The sequence below is a fragment of the Neodiprion pinetum genome, chromosome 5, assembly GCF_021155775.2.
Source record: "Neodiprion pinetum isolate iyNeoPine1 chromosome 5, iyNeoPine1.2, whole genome shotgun sequence".
Classification (NCBI taxonomy): Eukaryota; Metazoa; Arthropoda; class Insecta; order Hymenoptera; family Diprionidae; genus Neodiprion; species Neodiprion pinetum.
Window position 1 is genome coordinate 23,972,690 of NC_060236.1, and position 13,638 is coordinate 23,986,327.

A 13,638-nucleotide genomic window follows, 5' to 3' on the forward strand; every position below is an offset into this window, starting at 1 on the left:
TCGGGTTTAAACGGTTCGGGTTCGGTACTAGGCCCAGCCCAGGAATGATGAGCAAGAGGTCGGAAGCCGAGAAGATGACAGCGCCGAGCGTGTCTTGCTCGGACAAAAAGCTCATCGAAACTCCAGCCTGCCTGCAGGCCGGACAATAGACAACGCGATGAGCCACGAGGCGAAGAAATGACTCGAAGAATCGAAAGAGCCACGGGTACCAGGGGCAAAAACAGATTTCCAGTAGCCCAGGGATGGCTGACTGGGTCCCGAACTTCGTTCCATTTCCCCTTTCTCTCTTCACAGTGTCTTCCCTGTCTCTCCATCTCCTTCGATTCAGGCTGTAGCTGTCCGGCTTTCTCACTTTAGTAACGCTGTGTGGAGGTAGTGTTGTACACAAGTGTTTTTCATGCATTCACGTGTGCGAGTTGCCTGCGTCAAATCGCTTACCTCGTCCGCGATTCCCCCACGTCCCCTCACGCCGTAAAATCCTAACAAGCTATTCAGCCAACTAATCGGAAATCGATAGAATGCCAGAGTAGTCAATGCTTGGGAGGTCAGGGGCTACTAGGTCGGAGACTGAACTGACTACAAATTACATTTATTTCAATTATTGCTCTCTGCATACCCGATCCCTCCGACCCGAATTTCCAAGATATTCTTGGGCTCACCTTCAAACTAGATTTCACCTCCAGGATTTACCAATTTGATGACCTTTATTGTGATCAAAATTTCATGCATAACACGAAGAGCTGATGAATTGATGTATAAATAATATCTGTAATGGTGTTGTTTTATCTTCTACTTGAATTGTCAAGTGATTTTTCGCGATAAGATACAAAAGCCAAGGAATCCATGGAGTTAAATTTTTCAAAACGTGGTAGTATGAACACCTGTCACACATGGCAAAGGTTATGAGCCGTTAGCACTTGACACCTCGGAGTGTGTTGTTGGTGTCAAAATTATCAGCTTAAAAAATATCTTCATCAAGTTGGCTCTAAAATATGAAATTTGACATTCGAAAAAGCGGAATTGCATTTTCCTTCACGGGTATCTAACGAAATGTAAGAATTGTATGGCGAATGAGGAATGCCTCGGAAAATTATGACACACAACTTTTTTGAAACTTGATCAGGTTACCTTTTATTTTTTACACTTTCAGCTCTCTGATTTATAGTCACACCGTGAGGTTTCCTTTTCATCAACTTCTTCTGAAAGGATACACTCATTTTCATAGTGAATAAAATTTGGCAGTAACTCCCTTTTGACCATAACAATATGGACTGTGTAAGTTCTACACGAATGAGAATCGCAGATTGTAGATTTCAGATTCTAGGCGCAACCTGCTCAGTGCAGTAAGTTCAAATCCACTGTCTACAATGTAAACACGAAATTAGCGAGCTCAAATTTGATTGAATCGTCGTTTTTTCTACGCTCATTAACACATTGTTAGACCCGTCGTGGTTTCAGACGTTTAGAGTCTAGCGTAAGTTTCAGGAGTGTTGCACTAACTGTGCTGCAGCATTTCAAATCAGGGAACCGTAAACTTTTCTAACCGCGTGCCGAAAGCTAACGAGCTGTTGTCCCCAACTGACGCTTTAATGACGTCTGTGTGTACCGAAAACTTGCGTGCATTAGGTGTATTTGAGCGATGTTCTATCGTGTTTATAAAACTTGTCGAAGAGATCATATAACCAAAACATTTGTAGTGGAAACATCGTTAGCATTTCGGTATATTAATCTAGGTACACCGCAACCTAATTTATGGACAGAGACCGCGTTCCATCATACCGAATCCCGAGTAGAAATTTTCAAATCACAGGATGAAAGTTTTCATTGGATGTTTCAAGTTATTAAAAAACCAAAAGTTCGTCACAGAACAAAAAGTTTGAGGTACGATTGGTACTTGCTCTAAACTGAACACCTCCACAATTGCTATGAATTCTCATTCTCATTGTCATCAGGTGTTATTATGTCTTTCAAAAAGCATGCGGCGACTTTACAACCAATTAAAGCCAACAGTGAGTGCCAGAAACGGTTCGTTGTTAATTTCAGATTCTGCGGGCTGAGCCCGAAACTAATTTCTACTTTGAACAAGATCCTACGTTAAATAAAATGGTTTTCAAAGAATCCGGAAACTTGTTTCCAAGCCGAGAAATATAATCTAACGCGACTCAAAGCATTCCCAAGAATTTACCTTCAGCTATAAAAAATGAGAAACCATGACTAAAACCTTGTAATTCTGAACATCGCACGACGGTGCCATTCATATAGAAATGCAAACGCCTCAACAAATCGATGCCCAATCACTGATTAATTATACCATCGAATTTGACCGTTCCTCATTAATTTCCAGCATTGGCGTTGCTACGGAGCAAACAGTAAATCCGACCGACGTAAAACACGGCATGGGCGAAGAGGGGTCGGGAGGTCCCGACGCCCATCGGGGGCGGCGCTTTGATTGGCCGGCAAACTTCAGCCTACTAGTGCAGCTCGACGTCGCGAAGGCAGGCAGGCAGGCAGGTATGTGACGGTGGTAGCATCGGCATATCCGAGTGCACATAAACCAATTTACATAACCGCGCAGCGTAATGCCTCGCATGATTAAGGGTATAATTCAGCGACCCGGCAATACCTACCTGCCTCTATTCACCGTCCGCACAACGTCGAGCCTCTCCTTGGCCGATTCCCGCGGCCGTTTCTCACAGCGACACCGGCGCCCCCGACCGGTGGCGTCTCCAACTACACAAGCCCATTTGCTACGGCTGATATAATGACGTCATAACGCTAATAACGTCGGGGCCAGCTGCAGTCGCGTCCTCTTCGTGATTCTGCATCACGGTGCTCGGATGACGCGGTGTTCGCGGATCTGTATACGATTATCTATGTATTTGCGTTACGCGTAGGTAGGAGAGACTTGCGCCTGGTATCGCAACGTCACGTGATTATCGGCTAATTATTATTACCGGACGTAGGTATCATTCATTGGTAATTGAATTAATGGTCCGAGCGTCAGTTATCCCTCGTAACGCAATGTTATTCCGCATTATTTGATACCATGTGCGGCGCTCGGTGCTCATCCAGATACACACGGCTGTGTCTACGTACATACACGACATGCTCCTACCAGCCGTATCGAGTGTCCATTATACGCCGGCTGGGTATGGGACACCGTTTCCTGATATAACCCACGCCCGGGAGGAATGGTTTTTAGTCACTGTCTCATTAGCTGCCCTGGAGGCTTGTGCTGTTGGCCAACGTGTATTACGTCTGCACGTGCATTATGGAGCCGGTCGAGGAAACATGTTCGTTCGGAATGGTGACGAGCGGTTATGTGACTTTTCCCCGCTGCGCGAAGGTTTAAAAAGCTCCGCGAAATTATTGCTCCTTACTCAACACTTTTATTTTCATTTACTTTTCTGATATAAATAAAAACTGTAGAACACGTATTGTCCAGATTTTATAGAAATTCGACGATTTTTTTTTTCACCCGAAAATTCTTGTTAGGTTGGAAAAAAAAAAAATATTGGAGCAAAGGTTCCAGATCCTGTAAACTTTGCTGTATGAACTTTTATCATGCAACGCGGAAGAGTAGACTTCCAAATTAAACTACGACGAATTGGTAAACTGGATTATTAAAAAAATACCATCTTTTAGCAAAACGAAACGATTTTGCAACCTTCCCGGCTGATCGTTGATTGGCTTTTAATCTATAAGCTCTTTCACAGGAGAAAAGAAACATGTTTCTAATGTAGACAAAAATTGCTGATAAGAATTCAAAATGTTGAATCAAATTGCTCTTTTAACAAAAATGTAGAAAATGCATCATTTGCAATTTTCGTAATTTATTATGAGATAGAAAAGTATTAGGTAGTTGTAAAAAAAGTGATATACATGAGAAAGGAAACTCCAATGAAGTATGAATTTGGAACTTTATCGGAAGCTGAGACATTTGGCCAAAAATTGTCTAAATTACCTTCAAATTATCATTTTTGATTTGTTTTTTCAAGTTTCTCTCTTTGCTTCAAAATATTACTGATACTAATACAACGTTGTCAGTTGGGCTGAATTCAATCTAATATACTAAATCATAAGTAAATACAAAGAACGTATTGTGTGTAACTAGATAACACCGAAACATGACTACATGCCTTATACATCAATAATATAAACAAATATCTTGATAACGAGATATTGGATTTGACTACCAATTTTTCAAAATATCACACGATCACTTGTAAGATTGAGAATTCTTAATACTTTCTCCTACTGTATTTGCCCAATTTCTTTTTTCAAAATTAGATCTATGTTTGAATGTACGACAAGTTGCAATCCGGTTCGCCATTTTCATTATCGATTGAAAGTATATCAGGTATCTCGATATCTGGTCGATGCAATTCCGCAACCATAACCAAACTCATTCGAATACTGGGTGACCCATCCGCGGTCCCGTCCAGAGATGCGGTCGTCAGCAGGATGCCCGGTGCAGTGTTGGCTGGTATTTGAAACATCATTCCAGGCACGCGGTCGGCACGTCGCGTCGCTAGCTTCTCGGCCTGACCTCCGATGCACATTCGCCATCACCTCGAGTTATGCCCTGCAGCTTACCGCGGCTCGTCGAGGCGCGAAAAGCACAACCAACAGCAAGATGTGAGAGAGACTGGGAAAGCAGAGAAACAAGAGGCCGGGATTTGTGGACGCTGCTGCCTCAGTGACACGTGCCTCGATTATTCACTCGGTACCATCGCTGCGCAATTAACTTTTTGCTATTCTAAGGATTCTGCATTTGCGATTCACCGTTCGAGAAAGTCAAGTTCAGGTGTCGGTCGACGAAAAAATGCGTACCGATTTATACGCGTTCACGGACACCCGAATAACTAGAAATTTACCGAGAATTACATCGCGCTGATTAAAATTTCAATTACGAATATTGTTTCCGAAGTACAACAATTCAATCTGCAATTGAGATGTTCTAACGGCAAATAAGTTTTTTCTATCGGTTGAAAATTTATTCTCAATAACGGAAAACAATTGTAATAAAATTGATGAGTTTTGAATCGATTGAATTTTTCTTCATTGGTGAAATTTTTAATTCGTTATATCAATTATGTTTCGGGTTTCACATTCAAGTGAAAACAGATGGATCGAAACTTTCTAGTCCGGCGTGAAAGTATTTATAGTAAATTATCTCATAATACATCAATTGAAATAGATTATTTATCCCAGGAAAATAGCCGTATTTTTCAAAAACGTTACGTACAGCAGCACCGAAACACGGTACTGATAAATGGATTCTGACCCGTAATTTCAATGTATTCGATTTATCCGATTGAATGTTAGTTCAATAAATATCACGATGTATTCAATCTGGGTATTCAACTTTCATTCGGGCAATTTAAATATTATATACGTATTCGGAGCTGTTAATTTCCAATCACTAAAAACTCGACGTTTCAATCGAGTACAGATCTACCTTTTAAGTAAAACAATTTTTAAACCGTTCGTTACATATATATGAGAAAAAGCAAAAAAATTCTGTGCGTTAATAAAAAAAAAAAAAAAAAAGTCACCGGGTCTGAAATCGATCGTTAAAAATCTGAACAAACTTTTATACCGCAGTTAAATTTTACCAACAATTCTTTGAATCGGTATAAAATTACTCGTGAATAACAGAAAATAAATTCAGCAATCAAACTTCTTGACAATTTGCAAGTAAAAAAAAAAAAAAATCGTTCTTGTTACCTTCCTTCGATGTTCTGTTAATTTTGATAGATAATTTTTGTTTCCACCGGATAAAAATAGTACAAGAGAAAGAATCGCGACGCGTGTCTGTGCCAGGCAACACTCGGACAATTACAACGTACAGTTATTACCGAGCGATTAGTTATTATCACGCTGCAGTCTCTGCCGACTAGCAGGCTGCCCGACATGGCAATGGCGTGGCTCGTATATCACCGATAATAATATTGCGGAGCCGCTCGTTCGAGGCTCGTGCTTAACAACCTCAGTTGAACATATACACACGTTCGCGTGTGTGGCCTCCTTCATGTGGGTGCGTTATACGTGTGTAAATACCGTATAACATAATACACATCATATCCACGTTGCATTAAACTATATACATACATTTACACACGACGCGTATACACCCTTCAGACCAGAGTACAGATGACACACTCGGCCGCTCGTAAAGACCTCGTTAACCAGGACACGGCCACTCAATTTCAATGACAGAAATTATCGATGATTTCGGATTTTTATCATCGAAACAGTGGGATTTGTTTTTTTTTTTTTTATGGAAAAAAAGAGAATTTGGTGAATTTTCATCATAGACGAGAAAGGGACGAAGTTAAAGTTTCGAAAACGCATGATTCTGAATTATTTAGTGGAGAAATTTGAGGTGAATTTTAAGAAACAACAAAAATTCGAATCGTCCGAAAACCAACGGCTCCAAAATCGGAGTATTCAGAAAAAAAAAAATTCCACCATATTGAACCGCCGTTTGAAATTTCGCAATCTGACTCCAGATTCGTGATTAGCGACCCAAAAAACCTCACGGTACCAATTTTCATTCGAATCCGTTCATTCGTTCTTAAGATGTCATCATTTTTACTTGATTTTTTAGAATTTCTTTTTTTTACATAAGTGAAAGAGTACCGAATGAATCAAAGCCAAAATTCAATAAGTTCTAAGTTTGGAAAATCTGCGTTGATTAAGGCAAAAATCATCGAAATCCGGTAACGCGTGATCAAGATATCGTCAGATAAAAAAATTGATCACATTGTGACATACGTACATACATCTGTCAACCATTAGTGGTGATTTTCTAAACTTCAAAACGTGGAGGTCTAGTGAAAACGCAACTTTTCATATTCGCAGTGATTACACTACGTAATTTCCTTTTTTCTCCAAACGCAGAAAAGCAAGAAGGTAAAATGGGACGCGAAAATTGTTGAAGTTGTAAATTTTGCCAAACAATAGTGAACGAAATGATGATAAGATTGCGACGATTACCAGACCGCAGCCTGTATGAAAGATAGAATACTGCTCATCCGTGTACAGTCAAATACGATCTACCTTCGCACCTCAACGTTACGTCTTCGCCTGCGACCTTTTCCTCCTTTTCCTCCTCGTCACCATCGTCATCATCATTCGTCCACTTTCTCATCCACTCCCTCCTTTCTGCAAATAGCAGGGATGAGGAAGATGCGCGTCAACGACAGACGACTGATTGTCAGAGGCAGAAATCCTTTTCATGCTCGTCAATTATTCGCTTCCAGATCCGCGATTAGATTCGTCTCAATGATACGGTTACGCGGATACGTATAGAGTTGTGCAATTTTCGGTACATCGCGTCGTGTTTCGTAATTGTATAATAACAATATTCAAAAAATTGGCGGAACAGATGCAAATATCACAATATTATATCATAATTGTTTTGAGAAGGTGATATTTTAGTCTAGTATAGAGGAAAACACGCCAATTTATACGATTTTGGAATTTGTAATTTTAAAAATAACGATACAAATGACTCAAATTAAATTGAACAAATTTTTTCCTTGCACTGTACACTAACACGCGAGCTCACATCGCACCACATACACTCGGAAAACAATTTGGTCGTAAACAATGTTTTAGGGTTACGTGCATCCGAACAAACATTATTTTCGCACAACCAAAAAGTTTGGCTGATCATATAGTACGCAGAAAACAAAACGTTTCAGCAATGTCTAAGAAAAGGTTTCACATCACAATCCCGTAGATTCTGTTGCGATTGCGAAACCAGATTTACACAGCGAAATCGTTTTGTACAGATTGAAAAATGATTGTTCAATTGTTGTAGCTGAAAAAATTATCGTTTGATTATAATTTATGCCGCATAATAAATTATGTGCCACATCATACAGTGACAAAGAAATATGCCATTGTGAATTGAGAGGCTGATTCGATGATTTAGTTCTACTGATTGTACTAGACAGATGCCTGGAGCTCCTGCTAATAACTGCTCGTCTTACTTCTCTCGCGAGAAAGGATTTTTCACTCGTCACCGAATATTTTGCCACTTTAAAATTTTTTCTCAATGATTTACGATGTAACATTGTATTTTATAGCGGTAATCAATTAGTAGCTCTCATGATTTCGTAAATTTGACTAATCTTTATCCACCAAATAGATTTAGTGAACTCTATGAAGCGACTTGGTTAAATTGATTGAATTAATATCGAGATTTTGTATTTATAAGTATATTTTCTACAATCAAATATTTTAGCGATCTTGAAAAAATCATTGCGGTAATTTTGATATTTACAAGAAAATATCGCGTTCCCAAGAGAAAATTTACTACAAGATGTGTCTAGAAATTGATTTTTTTACAAAATCAAAAAGTTTTCTCTGACTGTACAAAAAATGATTTAAGATCAGCGCAATGGGCGAATCATGTATTTGTTCGAATAAGAATTTATCTACAGGTTGAAGTTTGTAAAATTAACATAACGATGAATTTTTAGGAAACTCGATACATCGCAACATTGAGATTATCTAATATTCAGTAAACCATCGTACAGGATTGAGAAACTGATTTTAGCAAATGAGACTATCTCCAACTCACAATTTTGCTATACATACAGTAATTTTTGTTCAAGAAAACAGGCCACGAAACTCCAATTTCTTTTTTCACGGGAATAAAATTTCAACTGTCAATAAGTTTCGTGCCTGTTTATATTGATATAGTATTTATAAAGTTTTCAAAGTTATTGATTCAAATCTCGTCAAATATTGGTGTTCGTCAAAGAGCTCTTTGCGGTCACAATAATTTCAAAGCTTTCCTAGCGGGTGTGAAAATTTATTCGCGTATCGTCACGTTAACGTTACCGACGCGTCATTCAATCTCGCGATGATTAATCAACATTTAACGAGGCGACCTCGCGAAAACTGATTAGTTCTCCGTTGAGACGAAGTGTCTGTCTTTATTTTATTTTTTTTTCTTTTTCTTCTTCTTTCCTTTTCGAGAAAATAAAGGAAAGATGTTATACTGCATCGAGGAGTAATTTCGTCGACATTTCGAAGCACCAACGCGACGTGTTTCACGGACAAGAAACGATCATAATATACCAACGGGGGGGGAGGGGGGGGGGGAGACAACGCCGACGGAATAGCAAATTCGATCGTCCGAGGATCTAGAGGATCAAAAGGATCAAACGGGTGACAGGTTACATACATTGTCGAACGTGTAAGTGAGCCGGGTGGTGCAGGTTTTTAGATTTATCCTGCTGCACGCGCGTAACACGCCTCCAGGTATAACAAGACAGGGAACAGGTAGTCGACGACTAACTGGGTCTTCCCTCTTCTCGATTCCCGATTCCTCCCCTCATCCTCTAGTGTTGGCTCTCCTTCTCTCCGCCGGCGGAGTTTCAGCCATACTTTCGTTATCTTTCCTTTTTCCGTCCGTGCGTTGGTTCGTTTTTTCGTACTTTTTTCCTCGTCCTTTAATAATAAGATAGCTGCTGTTGCTGCTGCTGCTTCGGATGCTGGCGAGGAGAGGAACGCGAGAGGTGTTCCAAGAGGCGAGACAAATCGCGCGGACGGGACTTTTGTGTCCGGTTGAAGAATCCGGGGGAAAGGAAGAAAGAAAGAGAGAGAGAGAGAGAGAGAGAGATAGAGAGAGGAGGGTATAAAGAAAATAAGAAGGGTATAAAGAAATAAAAGTCCCGTCCCTATGGCGAAGAAACGGCATTCACTGTTTGCTCGATTTTTAATTTTCGATACCTGCAGCGCGAACGAATTTCGACGCCCGGATCCATTTAATCTACGTTAATTAAACCTGCGGCTGCAACGTCGACGGAATCTGTAGGTATTTTTCACCTGATCGAGGCCCCCACGGCCATAATGCATCATGGGCGCCTGAACTCTCCTCGAAAACCAGTTTATTTAATCGACGCTTTCATACGCTTCTCGGTACTCCACCGTGCAATGATTTACAGAATATATATGTCGGAGAATGGCCAATTATCACTTGCGAACTTTGTTTTGTGTCTTGCGTGTAGGACGCATATTAAACCGTTTGTTTAACAAGAAAACTCCGAACAACGATCGGTACAAGTTTTTTTTTTTTTTTTTTAATTGCATCATTTTTTTGCAAAATTTTGTCAATTTTAGAAACCGCGCGATTTATTCTCAGCTTCAGACTATATAGAACCATGACGTGGCAATGCTGAATAGTGCGAATAGTATGTGTGAGTGTTTGGTGAAAAAATGAAGAAATTTGCAGTGAAAATGATACATTGCCCATTAATTTCGATGACATAACCGGCAAATTTTTATTTTATTTTTATGGACCTCCCTATAATTGAGTAAAGTTTTTTAGATTCGACAGTAACTACGAGTAGGTACGTTGATTTAAAAAATGTCCGGATTTTTGATATCGCGTAACGAAGAACGTCATAATAACGCGAAAAGCAAAGATTCGTGTTATCTGCCAAAAGACTCAGTTTCAGCTTATTGTTTAAACAAGTATCGACCATATTTCAAATTTCGAAGCTCAAATAAGTTACGCAATATATTCAACAGCAAAATAGTTGCATGTAAAAAAAATCTTCTCCAGCCTAGCGGTGAAAATTTTGTCGTCACATTTACTCTACTAAATAATACATTTCACAGTTCTAGCTGAAATGTTTTCGCTAATGATTGAATTTTATTCGATCAAAAACGTAGTGTTTGAAATTTCCGCATAACAGTTCAAAATCTGTTGCAATTCGGAAAAAACTGTTTCTTCTCACGACGTATTGACATCGCAAAAATAGTTTTCAACGATTCAACGAAACCTTTCTCCCAGATCTCGTGAACAGTGACGATGATGGTAAAAATGAGCATGTTAATAATAACGGTAATGATCGTTGGCCTAACCTGTGTCTCCGTTACGTTGAGTAGTTTCGCCATCTCCGCCCTCTCCGATGAGCTAAGATATTTTTTTATCTCGAACTGCTTTTCAAGCTCGAATATCTGCCTCCCAGTGAACGTCGTCCTCGCTTTTTTCTTCTTCCTCTCGGCCTCGCTGGCATCCTCAGCTTCACTGGTCACCCGCACGTCTCCCGCACCCCCGCCCTTAACAACCGGAAGTACCTCCTTCACTCCGGTATCGAGTTTCTTCCGCTTTGCAGGCGGCGTCTTGGCTATCTGAACACCACCGTCTGTAAACAAATACGAAAATCGTACAGATTATAACTCGTTGTTATCGTTGTTGTTGGTTGGAACATGGTTTTCACTTTATCGCATGATTTAACGCCGATTCGTTTCGTGAAATTGACGCTTTTGGGAGCGGCGTTGAAAATCCCAATTTTTTGGTGGCGAGATTTAAAGTAAAATAAAAAATCAAACTCTGACGCAACAACAAAGTTTCGAATGATCCGAAACCTGACGCTCAAAGTGCCGAAAGTATAAAGTTCTGAAAGGGCGTCACTTCGACGAGTCAAAGTTCGGAAAGTGCGAAAATGTGAAGATTTAAAAATCCGAGACATCGAAATTACAAATGATCGAAGATTTTCAGTTATGCGATTTTCTGGCTTGGTGAAATTTCATCACTTTGACCTTTATTTGTTTTGGACGTTCGTAATCCTGGTCATTCTGATTTACAGATTTTCACATTTTTTAAACCCACTCGTTGAGTAAACTGTGCCGCGTGAGTATATTTTAATTTTCGGAAATTCGCTCTATCGTAACTTTTACAATTCGGAACTTCAAAAACTCAGACATCAATTATTTTTATAGCTTTATAGTTACGTTGAAAAATGATTGCAAAATATGCGCAAGTAAAAGGATGAGATCAAGTTCAATTAAATTCACTTGAATAAAATTCATCAGGATTATACGATCAGTCAGTGTAAACGTGATTCTTAGAACAAGAATTATGCCAAAGAACGTAAAGCAAAAGTATAGCTCTCACGATCAATCTTACCAACGAATTGAAACCTTTGGTCCGGTAAATGATTTTATTTTGCTACATTCTATTTCTTAAAAATAGTTCAAAATCACTGTTTCTAAAATATTACCAAATAGGCGGCACGGTTCTTGGTTATTTTATGTGGCCAACAAGTCCACATCAGCAAAATGTTGACTTACAACACTTGCATTGCGAACCCGTCGTAAGAGTATTCAAAACACTGTAACATATTTTTCGATTACGATAAAAAAAAAAAAAAAAAAACTGCATATACAGTGATATTGACCAGCAATTTTCCCTGGTGATGCAACCGTGAAAAGCCAACCCAACTCATGTTCAATTTACCAGTAGTTCAAAAATTATATACGATTCACAAAATGAATATTGCCTTGTGATTAATATTAATGTTGATGATGCATATCCGCATTTTCAATATTAGACGGTCATTGACTGTCTTACGAGCTTCGCACCAAGAAGCGTAAGATACCAAAATGTAAACACTTACAGACATTCTTACAAATTTGTGTCTCGAAGAGGAAGAACACTTTCTATATTCACACCAACTCATGTTCCCCACAGCGTGCACGAGTCGCCAAGTTGAGTCTGAAAAGCCCGGTTTTCCCCCAATTTGTCAAACCCGATTGAAACCGGTCGGGCCGATAAATTCCTATAAACTACATATATATTTCCGTAGATCTTTTTCCGGCAATACCGAGGGCTGTATAAGTAAGCATTCTCCCACCCTGTAACCGTTTCGAGGGTAAAACCTATCGATCGGCAGGTATATCGCCGTCCGGCAATTCACCCTAATTAGCGCGAAGCTTGCATTAATAGGATCAAGTTGGCGAGTATCCGACGGCGCGTATAGACAGACACACACCAGAGCGACACGTGGGAGGAGGAGGAGGAGGAGGAGGAGGAGGAGGAGGAGGAGGAGGAGGAGGAGGATGAGGGGGGCAGGCAGGTAAGCCGTGTAACGACGTGGCCGCTTGCGCACAAAGGCCTGGGTCATCGGCGAAGAGCGGAGAGCCAACATGATCGGTTTTCGCTCGCTCGCTCGCTCGCGTCGCGTTCGCCTCGCCTCGCCTCGCCTCGCTTCGCTCGCTCGCGCGTCGCGTTGAGTCGAGTCGCGTTGCGTCGAAGCGGAGCGGAGTGGGGCGCAAGCCCCCTTTGTTTGTAGTCGCCTCGCAGCCTCGTGCTAACAGTTCTAATCGCTAATCGATGATGACGGCCCGTGTCGAGCCGCCCGCTTATATGTATACGCAGGCAGTGAGCTTGGCTACGCCTCGCTGATTGCGAGTGGAAGCTGCTAGGCCAGCCGAGTGAGAGGGTATAAAAAAGTTTCGTAAGCTATCGATGCAATTATTTGTCAACCAGATAGCTGCTCGGGTTGACGGGATCGCTGCTTCCAAGCTTTCCGTGGTTGGGTGGAAATTCCGAATTTGAAAAGTTCAGAAAGCGCCGAATATTGAAAAGACGAAAGTTCCGAGAGTCCGTAGATGAGAATATTTAAAAAACTAAAACATCGAAAATCCGAACGATCAAAGCTTTTCGGTTCTGTGAATTTTTGGGTTGGTGAAATTTCACCACTTGATCTTTATTCGTTTTGGATTTTCGACATTTTTATGTTTGCATTCCTGGTCATTCTGATTTTTTACACCCAGTCGTTCGAAAAACGACGCTGTGCGAGTATATTTTAACTTTCGGAGTATTAC

General features: G+C 40.4%; 1 protein-coding gene across 1 annotated transcript in view; it reads right to left on the reverse strand.

Moving 5' to 3' along the window:
• Positions 1 to 13,638, reverse strand: part of LOC124219819 (uncharacterized) — a 220,646-nt gene that overhangs the window by 164,393 nt on the left and 42,615 nt on the right. The window contains exon 2 of the mRNA XM_046627978.2: positions 10,891 to 11,174. Within this exon, the coding sequence (XP_046483934.1) occupies positions 10,891 to 11,174 (284 nt within the window). The remainder of the gene's footprint in view (positions 1 to 10,890; positions 11,175 to 13,638) is intronic.